The sequence below is a fragment of the Doryrhamphus excisus genome, linkage group LG13 (assembly GCF_037039965.1).
Source record: "Doryrhamphus excisus strain RoL-2023G ecotype Guam linkage group LG13, RoL_Dexc_Guam_v1.1, whole genome shotgun sequence".
Taxonomy (NCBI): domain Eukaryota; kingdom Metazoa; phylum Chordata; class Actinopteri; order Syngnathiformes; family Syngnathidae; genus Doryrhamphus; species Doryrhamphus excisus.
Window position 1 is genome coordinate 928,859 of NC_136369.1, and position 24,653 is coordinate 953,511.

General features: G+C 48.9%; 1 protein-coding gene across 1 annotated transcript; it reads left to right on the forward strand.

Moving 5' to 3' along the window:
* Positions 1-203: 203 nt before the first annotated feature.
* On the forward strand, positions 204-23,946 carry coro2ba (coronin, actin binding protein, 2Ba). The gene is made up of 12 exons (XM_058088647.2): positions 204-413; positions 15,428-15,628; positions 17,620-17,736; positions 18,089-18,238; positions 19,318-19,482; positions 20,325-20,441; positions 20,513-20,617; positions 20,818-20,914; positions 21,067-21,179; positions 21,262-21,352; positions 21,894-22,033; positions 23,113-23,946. The coding sequence occupies exons 1-12, from the start codon at positions 399-401 to the stop codon at positions 23,230-23,232; spliced, it is 1,431 nt and encodes a 476-aa protein (XP_057944630.2). The 5' UTR covers positions 204-398; the 3' UTR covers positions 23,233-23,946.
* Positions 23,947-24,653: the final 707 nt, after the last annotated feature.

Genomic DNA, 24,653 nt, shown 5'->3' on the forward strand with positions numbered 1-24,653 from the left:
ACACGGCTAATCACGCTAGGAGATGGAGGGACAGAACAGGCCGGCCAGACTTAGTGTGCAGCATCAATCCGTGTGTGCCGCTTCCATGCAGGAGGGAGGGAGGGAGGAAACGAGGGAGGGAACGAACGAGGGAGGGAGCGAGGGAGGGCGGGGTCTATCCTGCAGGGAGCTTTTCCCTCCGTCCTTAGCAGCTGCACACACACACACACACACACACACACACACACACAGGGAGGCAGCCATGACCGGACTGCGGTAGCAGTTGATCCATCAGTGCTTCCAGAGCCGCGCGTCCTCCTTCCTCCCTCCTCCTCCGGCAAGCCGCTCCTCTCCTCCTCATCACGCATTGATCTCTGCTCCAAGGGGACGCCGGCCTGCACCTGACCCACTGATTCTGCATGACTGTCACAAAGGTAAGCGGTGCCGGGTGGCGTGCCGGGTCGGGGAAGACCCCTTTGATGGACTCACGGGGATCGGAGCGTTGCAGCAGTTGTGACGCGTGTGTGCGTCTACGGAAGAACCGATGCCAAGTCCAGATTGTCAGGATGCTGCTGCCTATGGATTAGCGATGTGTGGGTCGATACGGCGGATAGTCGCCTAAAATGGATATCTCGTCATTTGAGGTCATGTTAGTGGTAAACGTTGACTGATGGGGTCATGCGTTCATTTGGGAATCAAGTTCTCAGCATAGTTCTTCAGAAGTCATCGTTGATGGTATTCCTTTCCAAGTTGGAATGTGTTGGTTTGTCCTCATCAAACATCATCACATGACCGCTAGCACACCGCCACCAGCAGGAGAACCAGAGGATAGAGGGGGAGGAGCCACCTGCTGTGGCCCAGCAAGGTGCACTGTATTCGGGCACACGCTCCGAGCAGCCGGCATGACGGCACGGAGGTCTCTGGCTAACCTTTGCACGTTCATAAGCCTCAGCGCTGGCGTTTCAGGCGGTTGATGAGGGTTTGGATGAGGAAGTGAGCTCAGGCGAGGTTACGACACAAGCCGGAGAAAAAAATGATCGATACAGAAATATTCGTTCCTCCGAGGCCAGCGCTTGTCCTGAAACCGATTCTCAAATGGAAGTATCGATACTTGGGTCATTTGAGGGAATGTTTGTCTCAAACGTTTGAAACGTTGACCAATTGTAAACAAAGCCAAGTATAAATTGTAAATAAAGGTTGAACTCATTCAAAAGACAAGCCCTTCAGTGGCGGCCATTTTACACCATTTGGACTGGCCTTTCACGGCCCACAGAATATGCTGTTCTATGGTTATCAGCATCAACATGGAACCTACCTAAAGGAAGATTAGACCTTTCTATCTTTGTCCGTTCTTTAGTAGTCAGCAGTAGAACATCGCTAAGTTTCAGGACAATATCAGTTCCCGACTAGAAGAGAAAGATACATTGCTAGCATAACAATATAGTAGTAGTAGTATATATGTATATATATATATAAGTACATAACGTGCTTTTTTGACAGCTGAGATATTGAAAGTACTACACCAACATAAACAACACAACGAGCCTCGCCCTAAAAATCTATTATTTACAAATATAACACCATCAACTATTTACAATTTTCACGTGGAACTGAATTATGTGCGTGCACGTGTGCACACGCGTGCACGTGTTGATGCGTAACCTCCACGTTCCCCGACTTCCTCCTTCCTGTCATGTGATTTGTCCTTCCAAATGATCTCTCATCTTGTGCCCCCTTGTGGCCGTTTGTATGGCTTCAAATTGCCCTGAGGGGAAAGACATCAGTGGGGAGTTGCATCATCACCTCTGCTTGCAGCGTCCTGATCTGGAGGCCAAGATTGTGGTCTTTGCTTAAGACTGCAGCAGCAGGTTGAATCCTCTTAATCAATTAGCGGCAGAACGACTGAAGAAGCGAGAGGAAGAGTAAAGATGGAGGAAATGAGAACACCTTACCCCCAAGAGGACTTGGACTTGAACCAGGACTAAAATAGATGACACACACACGCAAGGGTGGCCTATTTGCGTGTACGCCCGTACCTCGGATTTCGTGATTGGGGATGCACCATAACTTCTCAGAACCGATTTGGTATCAATAACTTTTTTATACCTACTGATTAAAAATGGATTTAAGCCCAGTTTGTGTACACCTGGAGGGCAGAAGGACTGGAACAAAGTAGGATGTGTTAGTTTGTCCTAATCAATACCACAACAATACCAATACCATCACATGACCAGCACATCACTACCACCAGGAGAACCAGAGCATAGAGGGGAGGGGCCGCCTACCCAGGCCCAGCAAGGTGCACCGTATTCGGGCATGATGTGTGACGCCACGGAGGTCTCATGGAGCCTTTTGTACTGATGGCTGATAAGTGGGAATGTTGGGAATCAAAGAAGACCATTTCATGGAACTCCGGAATGCTCGGCTTGTCATTTATAAATTAGTAAATGTGGGTTTCCCGTCTGTGGGTGTTGTCTGATAATAATGATGTAATGATGGCGGTGACCCCCCCACATTGCCAAGTTATGGTCCTTTGGTACATTCCCATGGTTTTGTGGTGATGAAACGCAGATCAGATGTTTCTCCTAAAAATACTTTAGGAGCAATAAGAGCCACGTCGCCCCCACCGGGGGCTGCCCACTGAAGGCCCAGATGCTGATGTTTTATCCCAGACCTGCGACGTGCACGGAAAAGCTCCCTCCATGGAAACGGCAGCTTTGTTCCGTGTCTACAGAAGCACACAGACGCTCCTCTCAAACTCCTAATCATCTTCCTGTGTTGATGGTGTGGGAGGTGTGAGGACCGTGGCGTGGGCTCTCCACTCCCACAGCTGACAAAAAGCCTTGCTCTCTTTGCTTGAAAGCAGCCAAGAGCAAAATGTGCAGACTACAGACAAGACCAGGATCTTCTTTTGCTGGACCAGGAGCAGTTGCTTCATATTTAGGAGAACAAGGATGGCATGTTGTCTAAATGCGGATGAAGCGTGTGTGTGTGTGTGTGTGTGTGTGCGTATGTGTGTGCGCGTCTGAGTGTGTGTGTGTGTGCACGGACCAGGCATAGACGGGAAATAGCGTTTTCCAGGCTCCGCCCGCCAGCAGCAGAAGTCACCTTGGGAAGGATGCAGGACAAGAGCTGCCATGCTGACGGTGCTGAATGATCCTCCATCCCTCAGCACATACACACAACACCGTAGATGGGGGGGGGGGGGGGGGGGGGTGCTCACCCATTTCATCCTGCTGCTAAAATAAGCAAGTCCCAAAGATCTTCCTCCTATTCTAAACCTGGAGAAGACCCGTATTTAAGTCCGTTGTACATCAGGAACGTGTATTCTTTGTTTACACGCCATTGCACAACACTAAGGCCCAGGCTACGGGATCCCTGCAGGGCCAAACAGACACCTGCTGCTCATAGCATTTAGCAAGCTAGCCAGCTAACGAGTTAGCCTCCAATTGATTTGTTCTAAACTTCAAAAAGGTTTTTAGACAGAGTGGGGAAGAAGGACGAAGTAGAGGCCAAATGTACCACTTCCACACGGAATGGGATCTTTTTTGCCATTGCTGAACACAATACTACATACCAGCAGAATACTACATACCAGCAGAATACTACATACCAGCAGAATACTACATACCACCAGAATACTGGACACAACTTGTCTTTCGATATCTTTGGCCTCATACATGGCCGTCGTGGACCAGGAAACCGCCATCATTTATTCATGAATCTCTGAAAAACCAGAGGAGATGTTCAAAGCGTGATGGAGGGGTGGATGTCATTTGGTGGGCAGTCGCCACAGATAGATTACAGGCCTGTGGGAACCCCTCAATGGGTTAACCAGTTTGTAAAAAAGGGAAAATCACAAATGCCAATTTCCCTGAGGGAATCCCAAAGGGATTAATAAAGTATTCCGTATGTCTGAATGTGGACACGGCGGATAAGGAAGTGGAATATTTGGTGGCAGGAACATATTCATGTTGGCTTCATTTGGCTTCCATTTGAGCCGCTGGATGAAGTCAGAACTCATCGTACGAACACAATCAGCATCTGGATAGAAAAATATGTGGGTCTTCTGCATCGTCCAACCACTTCCACATGAAAAGGAGGAGGACATTGGTTGGATTGTTTGGAGCTTTTCAGAGCAGAAGACATGAAAATGATCATCACGACCACGTGTTCCAGTCGTGCAGAGAAGTTGATGGTTTGGTAGAATTACCGTTCTTTGTCAATACGTCAAATGAACTTTAAATTGAATCCAAATTGAGGGGCTTTGTGCTAGCGTCTTTGTGCTAGCGTCTTTGTGCTAGCGCCCTTGTGCTAGCGTCTGCGTAGCAGTGTTGGTTTCGACATATTTGGATCATTTCAACCTTCACAAGCCTGCCTGATGGCATCTGGCGTTACTTCCATCAAAAACAGCAGCGTGTCTTTGTGCGACCACAAATACTGATGATGATGATGGCGGACTTGGACCAAGACATCTAGCCGTGTACGAACATAACGTTACGCCTGGTTGGGGTGTCCATATGATCTTCTTGTTTCCTACTGGCCACAGATCGCTGACCTGAGGCACTGGAGTGGGGGCCCTTGCCCCTCACCTCTTGGCAGTGGTGTGAGGCACTGGGTCACTCCGCCCCGAAAGTGGTGGGGTGGGACCACTGCGATGGACCGCCCACTAACACTTCCGTCCAGCCTCATCCAGATTCATCCTGTTTTCCTCGTGGAAGAGCCAAGCTTAGCTCGTCTGCCAAATCATTTCGTTGAGGAAAACAACGCTGCTCCACGGCGGACATGTTTTGTGCCTCCACATCTTCTGTTGACATCCACTTCATAAAAGCAATCCTGCTTCATTGATTGGTCGTCGTTGGCTCTGCTAAAACGTGACTAGAACATTTGTCTCGGTTATTGGAAGTCAATCTAGTTTGCTTTTACAAATAGGTCAGCGCACGTTCAAATCCCCGGACTCGGCTTTCAAACGAGGCCTGACCAGGTTGAGTCGTCTGTGGGGCAGACAGGAACTTAAGCTCTTTAACCTTTTAAGACGGACACTTTGCTCCACCTTGAGGTTTAGCCACGGACGTTGCTGCCGTCTATCACGCTCATGAATCCGCACGAGGATTTGAGGAACACAATGACCGAAGCCAGGAACGTCCCTCCCACCGACGTTCTCCTCACAATGAAGCCCAGCAGAAGAAGACGTCTTAGGAAGCTTGTTTTACGAAATAAACAGTTCCAAAGGAATATCATCTGAGGAGGCACTCGGACTAACTTCCCAACTTGGACTCCATCCATCCATCCCCCAATCCCAACAGTTGCTGGTGGGGCGGTTCTGCATTTTTACATTAGGACCGGTTCAAGATTTTGGACTTAAGGGGGAACTATTGTGTTTTTTCCACTTCTGGATCTGCACGCTCGCTTTTACAATTCTACGGTTGTCAAGGCGATACGGACTTCCTTATATGGACTGCAGATTACCTGCACTCGGTAAACGCGGACCTACGTATCCGGAAGTCCTTGGGAGCGCTTGGGAGTGTGACCAATCCCAGCAGAGTGGGCGTGCCTAGAGGATGGTTGGGGGTGGAGTAAATGAAACAGACCCTTTGGATCAGAAGCAGGAAGTCCATGGAAACCCGGCAGAAAGAGGTGCAGATTCGGGTGATGGTGTGTACTGCTCTACAGGAGTCTACAACTCAAAGCACAGAAAAGCACCCTGAAAGGTGGTTTGCCCCTTTGGGTGGTTTGCTGCCATGCAAGTCCAGTCGGTACTCAAGTGCCAACCTGACAAATGCTGAAATGGGTTTTTATGGGGGTGCACAATTATGACTATCAGGCCGATATGAGGGAATTTGGGGGCATTTTGAGGAATTTGGCTGTACCAAATTCTCCCCCATGAGAGGGGGAAAAACCCATCAAGCACACAAAAACCTTATCAGCCTTCTGAAACTTATTCAAGAAGCACATAAGGTTTGCCAAAGACTTCTATGGCGCCACGCCAGCTCCTTGGTGTGTGTGCCCGAATACAGTACACCTTGCTGGGCCACAGCAGGCGGCTCCTCCCCCTCTATCCTCTGGTTCTCCTGGTGGTAGCGACGTGCTAGCAGTCATGTCACGATGCTTGATTAGAATCCTCCTACTGCGGGTGTTTACAAACTACACTTCCATTTCTGGTCGGTTGTTCTGCTTCTTGAGCTTCAAGTGTTTTGCCTACTGAAGTAAAAATAAGAGCCGGCGCTTCCTTGAAGGCGGGGCTTGCCATGCGGCGCCATGAGCTTCACAACTTTACACCTCAGGCTTAAGAAGCGGAGGCGGCCAAGATATGGACGTGGGCGGATGACTTCCATTTCCATGGTTGGTGCTACCAAAGAACTGCTGCTGTCTTTGCTGCCCAACAGAAGCCTGCAGCTTGCACCCGCTTGTATAAGTAGGAAGCAGGACCCCCTCAGGACCCCCCCCCCCCCCCATCCTGGCTTTCTGCATCAACCAGGCTCTCTCTAGTGTGGATTGTTGCCCAGTTGTCTTCCTGTCTGTCTTAGTGGAGAGACCATAATGACCACCACAAAACCTCAAGTACTTCCAGAAGACCACCAGACAACCCCCCCCCGCCGCCAAAGAACGTGGGCACTAAAGGCACAAAGGGGCTAGATTGTGCCTCGTGTTTCCGTTCATTTAGCTGTGAGATGCGTGACGAAGATGGACGGCGAGCTCCTGGCACGGAATGTTGGACAGATCCTTCTTTTCAATCACCCCCCCCCCCCCCCACACCCCCGCTTGTGATTTGCACGAGAAGTTAAAATGGTCCACTTGTTTTGTGTCGGACGACAGACAGACCAGTGTGTGATGACAGGGGTGTGGGGGGGGCGGGGGCACACAAGCCGTATGCACCACTTGGCTTTGCAGAGTGCAGAGGAGACAGGAAGGCCGTCGTAGTCCCAACACGTCACCTAACTCTGCTTTGGTCTGCTTTGGTCTGCCACCAAAAACCACAAACCTCAGCTCCTGTCTAAGGTCACCTGACTATATAGGCCACTCCCCTAGCTAGGCGGCAAACGCTTTCACAAGTGGGTGGAGTTTCACTCAGCACACGGGCAGATACCGACCTGGTAGATACCAGCCTGGCAGATACCAGCCTGGCAGATACCAACCTGGCAGATACCAACCTAGCAGATACAAACTTGGTAGATACCAACCTGGCAGATACCAACCTGGCAGATACCAACCTAGCAGATACAAACTTGGTAGATACCAACCTGGCAGATACCAACCTGGCAGATACCAACACACCTGGCAGATACCAACCTAGCAGATACAAACTTGGTAGATACCAACCTGGCAGATACCAACACACCTGGCAGATACCAACCTAGCAGATACAAACTTGGTAGATACCAACCTGGCAGATACCAACACACCTGGCAGATACCAACACACCTGGCAGATACCAACCTAGCAGATACAAACTTGGTAGATACCAACCTGGCAGATACCAACACACGTGGCAGTTACCAACCTGGCAGATACCAACCTGGCAGATACCAACCTGGTAGATACCAACCTGGCAGATACAAACTTGGTAGATACCAACCTGGCAGATACCAGCACACGTGGCAGATACCAACCTAGCAGATACAAACTTGGTAGATACCAACCTGGCAGATTCCAACACACGTGGCAGATACAAACTTGGTAGATACCAACCGGGCAGATACCAACACACGTGGCAGATACCAACCTGGCAGATACAAACTTGGTAGATACCAACCGGGCAGATACAAACTTGGTAGATACCAACCTGGCAGATACCAACACACGTGGCAGATACCAACCTGGCAGATACAAACTTGGTAGATACCAACCTGGCAGATACCAACACACGTGGCAGATACCAACCTGGCAGATACCAACACACGTGGCAGATACCAACCTGGCAGATACCAAATCCCTAAAAAGTATAAAAATTGCCTAAAATAAATTGCCGGACAAGCCCCCAAACGTTACGTCCCAAAGGTGTCTAAAAAGAGAGAAAGGTTGCAGTATGAAGCATCCAACACAGTACGGGACGTAACAGGAACAGTCGCCATTGTTCTCTCTTCCATCGTGACTCCAAAATGGAGAAGACAGCTTTTGGTTTCTCTACAATCTTTACTGATAGGACTGATAGGAGCCAAACAGGAAGAGGAAGCCAGAAGCCAAAAGCCAGACTGCGTCCGTGGCATCGCTACTAGGAATGATAATAGTCAAATGGAAGTGGCACTGTCACATGAAAGGAAAACTGCTAGCATGTGGGCGCTAACGATGCATGTAATGGGACACATCCATTAAAAAAAGTACGCCATTTTGTATTAGCATAACTGACCTGTCTATAAACATAGCTCCAGCACCATTGTTATCATAGCGGCTAACACAAAGAACAAGCATATGAACAGCTAGGAATGTGTACATGTGTACAATGTGTGTACAATGTGTGTACAATGTGTACAATGTGTAGATGAACTTTGTGAGAGAACCTCCTGCTTTGATTTTACAGCCCGTCATCTCAGCAACTGCCCACAATCTATTTTAACTTCAATCCCCAAATTAGAAGCAGTCAGCTTTCTTGTAGCCTAATTGAAGAGTGGGGCGCCCACAATGGGCTCACGTTGGGGGGGAGAAACGCCATCTTTCTTTGGGACTATGAGGTCCTCCCAACCGCAAGCAAAAGCAGCCTTGTTTACAATCGGAGCGTTATATCCGACCCGGTGACGCGAGCGTCGTTTCATTCAAAGCGGGATTCCAGCTGTGTTGGCAATTCCATGGCAGGGAACTTCCCAATGAGGAAAGACGTCATTCCCTCACACGGCCTTGGAAAGATGCTGGAAATGTCTTCATGAGGCTAAGACCTGACTTTAATGATTTGATGAAGCCGAGATGGCTACTGCTGCTTCCATACGCTGTGTTGTGTTGCAGTACATACAGTATATTTACGTATATTTACGTGTACGCCTGTGGCACATCTGTGGGTGCGCTGCATGAGGTCACCATCTACATGCTGGCCAAGCACGGAAAAGAACCCCCAATATTTGTCTTCATAAATGGAAAAATAAATCAATAAATATGACAGCCAGTGACGTTGCCAAAGTGTTCATTAAACACCTTGAGTGGAGGAAGCGACGTAGGCCTCACACGTGCAGAACCAATCATGTATCCGATACGGATCTTACATCCGTACTTCCTGCATCCTTGACTTTATTGGAAGGTTGACGGACGTTGGTCTTCCAACTTATGTGCGTACGTAAGCGACAGTCGTACGTCCCAGCAGCCTCAGGTTGTACGTCGGGTGTGCAAAACACAGCAATTTGGGGAAGACCCCCAAAAATTGTTTGTCCGTTTGCGTCCGAGGCTCAAAGCCCATCTTCAGTGGCTCTTCAGATCAGCTTCCATTGACACCAAACAAAAATATTGGCAAACAGCAAATGACTTCCTGTCAAAACGAAAAAACATTTTACGGTTTCAGCCTCTCATCCACATGGAAACGGCGTTCCTGGTGACCTGAAAAGGTATTTTTTTGAAAACTGACAAGATGTGAAAGAGTTTGATGTTTCACTTCGGCGTTTCTTCCAGAAAAGATAACGTTACAGAGCCGATTAGACGTCAGCTTGGCGACAAACCGACTTACGTCTCACCCGAGTCAACAATCTCCTGATTGGCAAAGCAGACTGGCAGAAGTAGTTCCGCTTCTTCGTAAGTCCAGATCGGCCTTGGAAGGCGGAAGACCACAGGCTTGTGCTTTCGTCCTTCTCCTATAGTTCCATGTGTCACGTGGTTCCGTCCGCATGTCCGTTCATCGTTACATCGCTACGTTCTGACCCAGTGATCCGTTCCCGTCCAGACGCCGTTTAACTCTTTACCAACCCAGCACAGACGTGAACGTTCTTCACACCACCAACATAAACATCCCAGCAACGTTTCCATGTGTTGCTACTCGGGACTCCGCCTCCATTATTCATCTCCAAGCCGTTTGATTCAGGCCAGCGGCGACTTGTCAAGCCGACTATCCATCTTTATCTAGTCCGCAAAGCGGCACACACAAAACAAACTGCAAGCTAAAATGCTAAGCAAGCAGCCTTTTTGCGTGGAGTAGAAACCTTCACCAGAGCAGGAGACAATGAGCAGGAGATGAACAATGCCAAATCCAGACTTCATCGTTTTGGTTTCCTATTTTCCACTGAAAGAGCAGATAATGGACACCAAGGCGGATAAACAGAGCGAGTTGTGCAATGGGTAGACAAAGCGTGAGACACAAAAGGGGGAATAGTTGAGGGACAGCCACAGAAAAGCTTCCACCATGGGAAGACATTCAGATCTCATGAGCTCATCGCCTGTCAGAAAACGTCCTCACGCCACTCAAGTTCTTGGAGCTCAAAGTGGGCAAAATTTCCTGATGATGTACAGCATCTGTACATCTACACGCACCATGGACGGGGTGGAGCCCCGTCTTTCCGCTTCATCCATCATCCATTTCCCATGAAGCCTCCTGGTAACATTACCTGGCATTTCCTGGCATGGCTGGAAGCTTTGACATGCTCTGGTATCGGCATGGACTGGGAGGAATATCACCGGATTGGATGTGCAACACAACTAAGCCAAGGGCAAATAAATGCACCATAATTCTCCATAATCATCTGATAACATTAAATTAGCTCAGATAACCCATCAGTTCAAAACAACGCCAGGCAGTGGTTATGAAAGGAGGGGATGTCATTCCGCTGAAGAACAATCAGGGTGGTTCTCTGGTTCTCTCCATGCAACAGAAGTTGCTTGATAAATCTCCCGTCATTTGATCCCACATCACATTCTCATGCATGAGACTGACAATGGCAATACTGTATAGTCCGCCGTGTGTCCTCACGTCACCCCTTGGCTTTGGTTTCCTCAGCATTGCTGCCAGATGCCGAATGTCGACAACGGCACATCCAGGATTGTACGGGATGCTGAGCTGCGTTTGCCAGCACCAGGAAGCAGAGTGAAGATGAGAGAGGAGTGGGAGCACATCGATAGCGAATGATCCTGGCGCCCACGCTTACGTGCACAAACGCACGATGGCGTTCATCCGGGTCAAACTCAGCTCTCCGGAACACCTGAGAGCTTGGATAGCTAATATCAATATTCCTTCTCTTCCGGCTTTCATTGTCAGGGCCCTAAGAAATACGGTTGATATTTTTAGAATTGTGTTTCTGACCTCGGACATTATTTGATCTTATTCTACCAGCATGGATGGAGTGGATGCTTTTTGGGTAACTTTTCTCATGGGATGTCAGCCCGTGCACGCATTGCCCGTGCTTGTGGGGCGTGCCCTTTCCTGTAATACATCTGTAATACATCTGCATTGCAAAAATGCTTCCTCGGAAAAAAATCAGACCTCACCAATCGCTTGCCGTTATGGTTGCTTCTCGCCTGTCCATACTTGGATGTGTGATGATTCCATATTCCACAGCGGTTCCTATGTTCCTTGACAAATAAGTCACCGTTGGCGTACTACGTTGCTGGTGGGGATGTCACATGACGTCACGCCAAAGATCCATACTATCCCTTTAAGGAAGACGTAGTCCCCAGTTTAATTCCAACTGTGTTATTAATGTAAGATATACTCTTTACACAGTTAGTGGGGGGGTCACAACATCTCATACACACAGCAAGTGCTGCTAAGCTAAGCTAACCCCGCTAGCTTCCATTGACAAGTTCGGGAGGTGGGGCTAGTGTTTGTGATGAGATTGAGAGACTGACGTCATCGCAGTGTCATTACATCACCTGTCTGATTCCGCCTTGAACAGTAAATTCCTTTTCCATTGGCCGATTCCGCGGTCCGTTGATGCAGGAATCATGGGACTCGTTGCTTTCCTCACCCTGTTTGATCCTGGTGAAATGAGCAGCATAAGCATATTCATCTTGTAGCTTCTGGGTCATGGGTCAGGGGTCAGGGGTCAGCGGCGGGTTGGATGACTTTCGTCCAAGTAGAGCATCCTAAAGCAAGGCTAGTTGGAGTGAAATGCAGCTGATGAGACGAGGACCAAGAGGACCAAACAATCATCAGGGATCAAGGAAAAGCTTTGAAGGCTTTCTAGCGGTCATTTCCCCGTCTGGGAGTGGATGGGATGTCGGTGTGGGGCGTGCACCTTCCTGTCAGGACAGGAAATGACTCAAAGCGGGGATAAAACTGAAGCCATCCAGTTGTTCTCTTCATAACATCCCCTTGGATGATGCTTTTTAATAGAGATGCATAATGTCTTTCTGCTTCTCCAGATCGATACGCACCAATAACCAATCCATCTTTGTCAATTTCGATGGAAGTGTAGTTTGTACACACCTGGAGGAAAGAAGGTCACGGCGACCAGGAGAAGCAGAGGATAGAGGAGGCGGAGCAAGGTGCACTGTATTCGGGCACACGCTCCAAGCAGCTGGTGGGGGTGGGAAGGGGGGGGGTCTCTGGCAAACCTTTAGCACTTTTCAAACTTTAAACTTTTTGAACCAAAAATGTGCAAAAATACTGCAATCACTATTCCTATGACTTGCACACCAATATCACGAACGGCAAAACCCCGATACCAATAGGAGCTGATATCTCATTTTCAGGCTAATGTAACTCCCCTGCTTCAGCTAGCCCTGTGCACCGTGGTGGGCTCGAACCTGCGACCTTTGGAATGAGAGTCGAGAGCAGTAGACGTCTAGCTAGAAGCCCAACAGTCAACTTGACACCAAGTACGGCTCTTCAGCTTTAGGAAGTGACGATGGACACACACGTGTTAGCCCAGTATCGATATCAGCCATTGGCTGATATGGCTGTGCCGATATCGCCTGTGAAACCAATACGGCTGTGCTGATATCGCCCCTTAAGCCAATACGGCTGTGCCGATATCACCCGTGAATCCAATACGGCTGCACCGATACGGGCCCACTGAGTGATGGTTCAGTGCTGCCAAGTGGATGCTGCCTTGGTCTCCCGTGACGACCAGCCAACCAGGAAGTGAACGTGAGCATCCCGGCTGAATAAGGACGACATGATAAAGGTCTAAATGTGTGGCGGCACAAGCCAGCTGGGAATAGCGTGAATACTGAAGAGCCGCTTACGGAAGGGAAGGCCAAATGAGAGATGAGTCCATGGGGCTTTGGGAAAGGAGGCTACTGGCTCTCAAAGTGGGACACGGGCTGAGTGCAGGAAGCCCGATTGACAGGCTGGTGATAAACAGATCAATGCAACAGACTGGAAAGATGTGCATGAGTGACCTTTCCATACGGAGATGCTCGATGCAACTTCCTGTACGGCTGCAAGGCCGACGCTTGGCTAGCAAAAAACACAAAATGAGCTTGTGGATATTATGCACCACCATCCATCCATCCATCCATCCATCATTTTCCCTTAAGATTCACCCACGGACACAGGCGGTTGAAATGTGGTGTATTCACCCCACACAGCAATCATTTATAATATTTACTATTTATTATATCTGCTGATATTGTCTGTAGCAATTTGCTTAAATAAAAAAGAACAGTCTTTAATAGAAATAAGCCTCCCTGATCCAATCTGCTTAAAACAAAGGCATAGCAGCCATCCCTCATGACATCTGTTCCTGCATGAAGGAACATCTGGCACTGTGCCTTCACCCCAGCATGCTCCCTTCCTAAGACCCTTGATGGTGAAGGTGTGAAACCGTCCAACACATTTGGATGCTTAGTTGCTATTGCCAAATAATAATAAAAAGGTGACCGTAAAATCATACCACATGACAGACTAAAGCATAAGAAGAAGGCTCGTCTTGGAATACATGTGTTGTCTTGGAAGTAGAAGACAAGAACGTCCACTGTGGTGAGTCGACACTGGAAATATTCAAATATTACGCTGGGTTGTCATCAAAGCTCACTTCTAGTCACGTGACGCCCATGTCAGCGTTATTATTCATCTAGACTATACGTGCGATGTAACCTCAGCTTCCGGTTGCCATTTTGCTTAGCTGGCTAATAGCATGCTAACAAGAAAGGCTGTATTGTGATTTAAAACATCAACAACACAGTTGGACTCACAAAGGAGATGAAACGTTGGAGTTGGTTTATCCCAAGAAGATATCATTTGGACACAACTTTCTGTATTTTTAATCTCCGGTGAAACAATGGCCTGGAAGGGTTCCCAAAGTGCGGTGCTGGGGCTTCAGTCCATCCGCCGTAAGAGTCGGGGAAGAAGCCTTCAACTAGGAAGTCACAGATCTAGATCCTACACGCTATGCTCCCCTAGGTGGATCAGTGGTGTGTGGCTACGTGTCAATCTAGGCTGTGTGTGTTTGTGTGTGTGTGTGTGTGTGTTTGTGTGTGCGTGTGCAAGCACATATGGTTGTGGTGGTTAATTGTTGATAAAACTCGTCTGTGAAATAGGATCCTTGTCCATAGATGGAATGTTGTGGTAGTTGGAGCATAGGAATCGTGTTTCCAACCTTGGCCATTTGCTTGTGAAGCTGCCACTAAGACCAACTATAAGAGTGTACATAAGACACAGGATGTACTCTATTGATGATGCTAAGGCAATGCATCATCATCATTGGTGCATGAAAAAACACGATGGCGCCTTTCACTGCACATCTAAAGCCCAACAAGTTCTTTCCAAGTCCAAAAAGTTCCCACAGCAAAATAAAGAAGTATTCCAGGCAAGCTGTGATGCTTCCGTGTGCCGGAGGAAGGAGCCAACTTCCCACTGGGTGAAAATGTGGCCCAAGGAGACAGGATGCCGTCTCTCTTTTTGTGATATTTACTACTCACGGAGTTGGGAAGTGGTGATGAATGACTGTACAGTGTCACCGCAGGGGTGGGGGGGGGGCAAGGGTGGACGTCATTATCTTCATGTGGCATGAGAAATAGTCCTGTGGATTCCAGATGGATGTTGGCTCCCGGCGTACAGATCCCAGGCAGGCGAACATGGAAGTACAGTTGCTCTTCAAGTGCTTTTCATGTTCCAAATGCAGTGACCTTGTCCCCCCCCCCCCCCCCCATAAGCTGCTGGTCCTGATAGTAGTGATAGTCAGAACGTCGCTGTGGTTGGTTAATATGCAGGTCACATGATGGAAATTAGACTTTACAGACCGGATGGTGGTGCCCCCCATTAGCTGCCTCTTTGTTAGCCGTTTTCATATCGTTGGAGCGCACAGAGAAGAGAAAGACACGAGTTCCATGTCTCCCATCAGGATTGAGGATGATGGGCAAAATGGTCGTGGGATTTATCAAAACGACCTCATCATTCCCATAATTATCCTGCATTTTAAATGTAAACAATATGGACCATTGTTTGTGAAGTGGCTAACCAACGTTAAATTTGTGAACCGTTGCCGCTTGGTGGTGTGTGTGTGTGTGTGTGTGTGTGTGTGTGTGTGTGTGTGTAAAAGGTAAAGCATTCCGATTTGACACGCTTTTAACGGCCACTCCCTGCTTTTATTGCCAGATGTCATGGCGCCCGACCTACCGAAGCTCCAAGTTTCGAAATGTCTACGGGAAGGTAGCCAACCGGGAGCACTCCTACGACGGTATCCCCATCACCAAGAACGTGCATGACAACCACTTCTGCGCCGTCAACTCCAAGTTCCTGGCCGTGGTCACTGAGAGTTCTGGTGGTGGCTCCTTCATCGTCATTCCCGTTTCGCAGGTAATTCGTCTGCTCAGAGTCGATGTGTCCAATCCTAACCCTAACCCTAACCCAGAAGAACGCGGTGAGGTCCCTGGTGTTGCACCTGACAGAGAGCCAGTTGCTCCATCCCAAAGGCGTTTTTTTTAGACTTCAGGTCAAGATTGTGTGGAGTTCTTCCACGCCTGAGCATGCCTTCATAGACCGGCCTCTGTGGGGACTGGGTCGCCCTCATGTTGGAAGACAAAGGGTCTTCTAGACGCCTTTCCCACAAAGTTGGAAGCACCGTCAGTCTCCTGTCCAAAAGGTCTTGGACAGACAAAGAGTTCCGATTCAGGGAAAACTAATGGGTCTAGTCCAAGACCAGAGTAGTTTTGTATTCGCAGTATCAAAGGCGGCAACAACACTTCTAGCAGTCAGTTCTGGTGGGATGTAAAGCACATCTCGGACCGCAGGCATTTTCATGAAATTGGAGCATTTTATGATCAGTAATAGGACACATTTTGAATCAGATGCATCATATGATGTCATAATTCCCTCATTATTTCATCACCACGAATACTTCTTAGTCCCGTTTCTTTATTTGTTCATCAACTGAAAAAGTTTTGTGTTCTTAGCTTTCATATGAAAACGACGTACAAGCACGCTATCCTTCCCCGGGGAAGCTTCTGGTGCTTTGTTGTAAAAGTCTGAGCTGAGATGTTTAATCCTCCATCTCGGCAGTCAAATTCATTCTTTCATTTATTCCTCTCTATGGAAGGACGGCAGTGACAAGCACCTTCCTGCTCACGTACGCCCCCACCCCTCAGGATGACATTTATGTGTATTTTATTGCGGGATTAGCAAAAACAACACTTGCATGGTGTCTAATCCTCGGATTGGCCACACGCTGACTAACACAAACTTGCTTACTTGGATCTGATCAGGACGTTTTGGACTTTGGACCATTTTTACCTTAGAAATGTTGCAAAACGACTGGAATGGTTTCTAAATAGCCGTCATGAAAACGTGCCGCCATTTAGACACCGCCCTCCTTTCCTCCCCGACGCCTACAGCAAGGTCACGTCCTTCATCACGCCTGACAGCCGCTGTGACGACCACACAAGCCCCCCCCAGACAAAACCAGGAGGGGAGGAGCTACTGCTGGCACCACCTGGCACCCAGACGGGCACCCACATGGACTCACCAACGCCTCACACAAAGACACCCGGTCCCTGTGATTCTTGGCTACTAACCAAAGCTAACGCTACACGTGGGAGCTGCCGCCATTGCTGCTGTCTGTTTATGAGGCCTTCCTTTCCTTTCTAGGTTGCTATGTGAGGTCAAAGCACCCATCTTAAAAATGACCACAATATGACCAAAATTCTGCTAGTATGACGTGTTGCCATGGATGGACCTGTACTACATGCTGACAGCGCGATAGTAAACCATAAAACCTTGTTGGGGGTGTGTCCCGTTAGCTAAAGTAAAGTTCTCATCTGCTCCTAATCCATGTGTGTGCCAGAAAGGATGGAGCTGGAAGGCCGTCAAAGGTTCGCCGAGGACTACAAATCAATCACGTGACGCGCCGAAGAACCGGACTCTGAGGCGGGGTGTCGAACTTTATTCTTTTACAGGACATTAACTCACACTCCCCGCTGCGTGAGACATAACAGCCAACCCCCAGCAGCAACAACAACACCCCCTTCGTCTCACGCTCAGCCCTCCGGGTGGCAACTACTCCCCTATCAATAGTTCCGGGGTGAATTGTGTCCAGCAACCTAGCACTACACAAAAAACATTAAAACGATTTCACCGAATGTGACGTAACACAAATCTCTTGGGTATTAAAAAAAACGAGGTCGTTGGACGAGAGTGACACCAAAATCCATGACGTCACCGTTTGCTATAGTTTGTTATGGTGTAACAGCGCCCCGCGGCGGACACAAGCTGTTATTGCAACAACTGAATCCTTGCGTTTATTCCAACATATCGTCCATGCTTGACACTTAAAACTTGAATGTGGTCTACAGGCGGGCCGTCTGGACTCTCACTACCCAAAAGTATGCGGACACCAAGGCAACGTGCTGGACATCAAGTGGAATCCCTTCTTCGAAAACATTATAGCTTCCTGTTCCGAGGACACTTCGGTAAGTGACGCCTTTTCCCTCCTTACGAACAACATGTCTTCTACCTACTTCTACTACTACTACTACTACTACTACTACTACTACCTACTTCATTTAAATCATCCATTATGACCTCAGTAGAGCCGTGTAGGATACACACATTCCCAGCACGCTTCTCCATCGCTGTGCCATGGATAATTGATGGATAATCTGAAGCCATCGTCCCTGTAATCCGATCTAATCCTAAAGCAAAGACTGCACTGCTCGCTGTTTCAGACCCCCCCCCCCCCCCCCCCCCAACACACCTACAGTGTGTGTGCGTGTGTACGTGTGTGTGCGTGTGTGTGTTGACCTGCATGTCATCATTCGTCAGGTGCGAGTATGGGAGATCCCAGATGGCGGCCTGAAGCGCAACATGGCGGAGGCGGTGCTGGAGCTGTACGGCCACAGCAGACGCGTGGGCCTGATCGAGTGGCACCCCACCAGCAGCGGCATCCTCTTCAGCGCCGGCTACGACTACAAGGTACCGGGCGGTGGAGAAGTCTGGGATGGGCTCCGACTCTCCTGTGACCCCCGGCTGCCGTGGGCGTTCCTTGAAGGGAAAACTCCACCTGTTTTATTTTGGCCGTCATCCACAATCCTGATGTCAAACTTCACCACACGACCACGAGATTTGATAAACTATAGTTTCATATCAGTGCTCTCATGCTAACATGCACAGTAGTACTTCTAGTACTTAGAGTACTTACAGTATTTCCCTTTTCTGTGCGTTGTAAAGAGAGAAAAGCAGCTAGCATGTGGGAGCTAACATTGCATGTAATGGGACGTAGCTACAGTATTTGGACTATACAGCCTTTTAAAAGTACCCCCAATTAGGTTTTATGCTTTTATATCCATGCTGGGACGGGTACAATCATGATGGCATGTAATACTTTACAGTATTGCAACAATTTGACCATTTTTTCTTCCCCTTTACGTTGCATTCTAAAGAGGGAGCTAACATTGCACGTAACAGGACACATCGACAGTACAGTATTTCAAGTATAAATACTTTAATAAGGTTTCATGGTTTTATATCCACGCTGGGCCACGCAGTAACAGGTAGAGTCACGATTACATGGAATACTGACAGTACTTTGCCGTGTTTTGATCATTTGGTCTTTCCTTTGTCTGTGCTAGCAAGCGGGAGCTAACAATGCACATAACGCAGAGCTTCTCAATTATATTCCCCATTTGGAATACTAGAGAAACTGATATTTATATTCTGATATTTATTCATTGCAACAAAATGAATAGCATACGAGCGTATTCAAGAGGCAAATTGGACGTTGAGTACTATAAATTTGTACATGTTGGCAGGCCTCTCGTGCCAGGGGGGCACCAGGGGGGCCCGCCCGACTATTTGAGAAGCACTGACATGGCGGGACACACCTAATCTATGATAAAACGATCACCAACAATGTTGTATTTACGTAGCTGACCTGGATAGCGACTAAGCTAGTTGCCATTGTTATTGTAGCAGCTAACAGGAAGAACTTCACCGCCTCAGCGCTCGGGTTAATTACCAGGTCAATTAGTGTAACTAGTCCACTTCTTTTAAAGATCCTGATTTGGAACTTGGAGATCGGCGAGCCGGTGAAGATGATCGACTGCCACACGGACGTCATCCTCAGCATGTCCTTCAACACGGACGGGAGTCTGTTGGCCACCAGCTGTAAAGACAAGAAGCTGCGAGTCATTGAGCCGCGCTCCGGGAGAGTCCTGCAGGTTAGATAGCAACGTTCAATTCCAATGGCCGTCAGCAGGAAAGCGCTCATGTGATTGGCGGTACCGCTGTTTGTGTTTTTGAACGCAGTCATCTGGAAATATATTATTATTATTATTATTATTATTATTATTATTATTATTATTATTATTATTATTATTATTATTATTATTATTATTATTATTATTATTCCACTAGTTTGTCCTCTGACTAGCAAGTTAGTATTTGTGCTATTTATAAGCTACAAGCTTACATAGGCCGTGTTGTCATGGTGGGCTGTCCTGTCCCTGGGGCTGAGTTTGCTGAGGTGGTCCAGAAAGTCCTCGGTGGCTGGATGAGAGCCACCGGAGTTCCTTCAGGCCCCGGACGCTGTGGGGGTGTCGCAGTTGACACAACCCTACAGCCCTGCATGGACATCGGGGGCGGTGCCTGTGGATTGGCAGACCAAGGTGGTGGGGACCGGAGGTTGGGGATGAGATCCTGGGGTCTTCTTGACAAGCGAGGGAAGGATGGAAGGTGAGATGGCAGGCGGATTGGTGCGGTGTCGGCAGTGATGTGGACTCTGTATCGGTCTGTTGTGGTGAGGAGAGAGTTGATCGATCTACTTTCGATCTACTTTCCCATCCTGACCTCGGGTCACGAGCTTTGGGTGGTGACCAAAAGCTTCTCACCTAAAAAGTAAGCTCGTCTTAGAACTTAGACCAAGTTGTTGGCAAGCCAACAAGAGTTGTGGTTGACGTCTCCCAGGGAAGACTGATGGAGAATGGCAGCTGTCAGTCTACTCATGCAGTCCATGCATCTCTTGTGGTTGGAGCATCCACCGTGTCTTTGTTCTGCCCACCAGCAAGCCAGCTACAAGAACCACCGTGTGAACCGGGTGGTTTTCCTGGGTAACCTGAAGCGACTGCTCACCACGGGCGTCTCTCGTTGGAACACACGACAGATTGCGCTTTGGGATCAGGTCCGTCGACACCTCCGTTTGGGTGCGTCTCCGATTGCGTCTCCAATTGTGTTTGCGTTTGCTGGTCCCAGGAGGATCTGTCCATGCCGGTGGTGGAGGAGGACATCGACGGCCTCTCAGGGCTGCTGTTTCCCTTCTACGACGCCGACACCCACATGTTGTACCTGGCAGGCAAGGTCAGCACTGCTACCAACAAACATGGTGGACATGGTGCTTCTCTGGTGTCTTAGAAGAATGACAATATTCCAATGGATTCCACATGGAAAAGGAATGTGCTGTTCAGGGCTTCAGCAAATATTTATTACGTCAAATATGAAGAGTTGTTTGGCGAACGCAAATCCGTTTTACCGTGTGGTGATACTTGTACTCTTACTAGGGAGACGGCAACATCCGCTACTTTGAGGTCACCACAGAGAAGCCATTCATCCAGTACTTAATGGAGTTCCGGTCCCCGGCCCCTCAGAAAGGATTAGGTAAGTCAGCTGTACGTCATCACTACAAGCCGCCACCCACTCGCCGTTTAGTCTGCTCCGCCACGATAAGGCTAGCGAGTCCCAACACAAAGAGGTTGTGCTTGTCATGATGAACGTACAGCAGCTCTCACAATGCCGCCCGTCCTCCCCAGGTGTGATGCCAAAGCACGGGCTGGACGTGGGCGCGTGCGAGGTGTACCGCTTCTACAAGCTGGTCACCCTGAAGGGCGTGGTGGAGCCCATTTCGATGATCGTGCCAAGAAGGGTCCGTGAGAAAGCAGCTGCGGCGTTTATTTCCGTCCATTTTCATCCGTGTGTCCCCAACTGAAATGTTTCTGGTCTTCCAGTCGGACACGTACCAGGAGGACATCTACCCCATGACGTCGGGAACCCAACCTGCACTTTCTGCCAGCGAGTGGCTCAGTGGTATTGACAGAGGTAAAGAATACCCATCGGATCTACGGCGTCCACCGCCTGGATGTCCATTTGTAGACGAAGCTTGACCAGGAAACTAAGTAGCTAGCCACGCCCCCAGCGGTGAATGTTGGCGTATTGTCAGGGCATCGAACCAATAGAACTGGACTGTTAAGGTGCTGTACAGTTTGACATGCAGTACTTGCTGGGAACATGCAGTACTTGCTGGGAACATGCAGTACTTGCTGGGAACATGCAGTACTTGCTGGGAACATGCAGTACTTGCTGGGAACATGCAGTAACAGCTACTACAGTACATTCAGGATAACATGAGTCTTCTCTTTCCCTTTTCCGTGCGTTGCAAAAAGAGAAAACAGTCCTCTGCACGTTAAGGGACACACTGATTTCGATACATTTTTTATTCATGTTTGGGAAAGTAGTTGGTGACTCATGACTTGTTTTGTTGGAAGTGCCAGACAATGGCGTCCAGTTCTGTCAGTTCAGCGAGCTAAGATGGCGTCTTATTAGCGTAAGCTTGACGGAAGATGATGTTTGTGTGCAACAGATCCAGTTTTAATGTCCCTCAAAGATGGCTACCACCGACCAAACCAGCTGGTGTTCAAGGCCCCGGTGAAGGAGAAGAAAGGCGTGGTGGTGAATGGCATCGACTTGCTGGAGAACGTACCGCCCAGGACAGAGAATGAGGTATTGAACGTAGCCGTTGGTACATCCAGATCCAGATCCTAAGTACGTCAAACTGTACCCTGTAGAGTTTACACCTGGAGGTCAGAAGGATACTTCCTAATCCAATATCCTGACATGACTACTTGACCGCGTACATGACTACCATCAGGAGAACCAGACCATAGACTACCACCAGGAGAACCAGACCATAGACTACCACCAGGAGAACCAGACCATAGACTACCACCAGGAGAACCAGACCATAGACTACCACCAGGAGAACCAGACCATAGACTACCACCAGGAGAACCAGACCATAGACTACCATCAGGAGAACCAGACCATAGACTACCATCAGGAGAACCAGACCATAGACTACCATCAGGAGAACCAGACCATAGACTACCATCAGGAGAACCAGACCATAGACTACCATCAGGAGAACCAGACCATAGACTACCATCAGGAGAACTAGACCATAGACTACCATCAGGAGAACCAGACCATAGACTACCATCAGGAGAACCAGAGGATAGAGGGGGAGCAGCCACCTGCTGTGGCCCAGCAAGGTGCACTGTATTCGGGTACACGCTCCGAGCAGCCGGTGTGATGCCACGGAGGTCTCTGGCGAACCGTTTGCACTTTTCAAACAACCCAACGCTTTTTCAGCGTAGACTTTGCTGGGCCACATCAGGTGGCGCCCTCAGCTCCGTACTCCGGTTCTCCCGATAGTTCCTAATGACCCTCCTGCTTTTTTTATTGTTCGCTAAATGGATATATCCCTTACTGGGACAGACCAAGAGGCAGCTGAAATGAGTTTCCTCCGCAGGGGGGCTGGACTCCCCCTCAGAGAGAGGGTGGGGAGCCATCCGGCGGGGGGGGGGGTGCTAGGTGTTCTTGTGATGCGGCGTTCTTGTGATGCGGCGTTCTTGTGATGCGGCGTTCTTGTGATGCGGCGTTCTTGTGATGCGGCGTTCTTGTGATGCGGCGTTCTTGTGATGCGCCGTTTTTGTGATGCGCCGTTCTTGTGATGCGGCGTTCTTGTGATGCGGCGTTCTTGTGATGCGGCGTTCTTGTGATGCGGCGTTCTTGTGATGCAGCTCCTGCGGATGTTCTTCCGGCAGCAAGACGAGCTGCGGCGGCTGAAGGAGGAGCTGACCACCAAGGACGTGCGAATACGCCAGCTGGAGCTGGAGCTCAACAACATGAAGAATGTTTGACCTCTGACCTCGCCACCCGCTCTTCCTCCTGCGGCACGCCCCCCCCTCCACGTTCGATTGCCTAATTCCTGTCCTGACTCGCGTACGGTACGTTCCGCCGTGTGCTGATGTTTTCCTGACTGCGTCACGGCGTGGGGGGGTCAGGGGGTCGGGGGGCCACCTAGCGCCACATGGATTGGGACAGATGTTTACGGGAATAAGAATCCTTGCCATCAATTAGCGAACACGTTTTATGTCAGCTTGTACTCCACTAAGAGACCTCCGTCGCTCCGTCGCTTTTCTTCTCCTTGAGGCCATTTTGGAGGATCAAGAGATAACTGACTGTTTCGCCCCCTGGAGGCCTTAAAGCGTACGGCGACGTCTTCGCTACACCGTCATCGTACTCCAGGACTCCGCCCCTCCATTGGATCAACGTCAACGCTTCCGTTGCCGTTTGGCCCAACATCCTCCATCCCGATGTCAGACACGCCTTTGCCTTTTCTGTGCTGGGGGGGCTGACATGCACCTCATGGGACACGCCCCTTTTAGCCATCTGAAGAACTCCAACAGGGTTTTATACGTACGACGTATTATACGTCATATTATATGTATATTATACGTTATACATCATATTATACCACATTATACATTATATTATGTTATAATGTATAATATATATTATATATCCAGCGGTGACCCATTCCTGATCTCTTATTGTTTTGCATGAAATCCTTCAGAACAATCCAAAGCTTTATCGCCGTGTGGAAAAGCGACTGCACCGTGTAAAAAGCAAATTACGTAACTTCCAAGTCGGAGTAGTAAAGGTTCTAAAGGCGTTTCTAAAGTTTTGGGACCAGAAATGTTGAAAACACGGAAGAGTTAAATATGATTTAACAGAGATTTATTAGTCTGGAAAAGGTCATAAATCCATTTCTAAAGCTTTGGGACTCCAGCAAACCACAGTGAGAGCCGTTATCCACGAATGCTGAAAACATGGAAGAGTGGTGGACTCTCCCAGGAGTGGCAGGCCCCCCAAAAACAGAAGTGCGGGCCTCACTCGCCTCAGTTAAGGTCAGACTTCATGACCCCACCCTGAGAAAGACTCCGGGCAAAGGCTGGTCTCCAATTGGCCAGGAACCATCTTGATGACCCCCAAGACCTTTGGGAAACACTCTGTGGTGGGACCAGTCAAAAGGGGTGTGTCCCAGTACGGACCATGGAACGTTGTCTCCCTCTTTAAAAGCACAGGAAAGGGAAAGGAAGGCGTGGCCGCGTCCCACCAAGGATTGTGGAGGACGGCCGGACCAAGACTACATTTCCTTGAAGGAGCGTACGGATGGAGGATGTGACTCCCAGGCGGCCCAAACACGAAGAAGGAAACTTCTGTCCATTTTCTATTTATCTGGGAAGGCCTGGGAAGGACGGCCATGATTCCAGTGGAG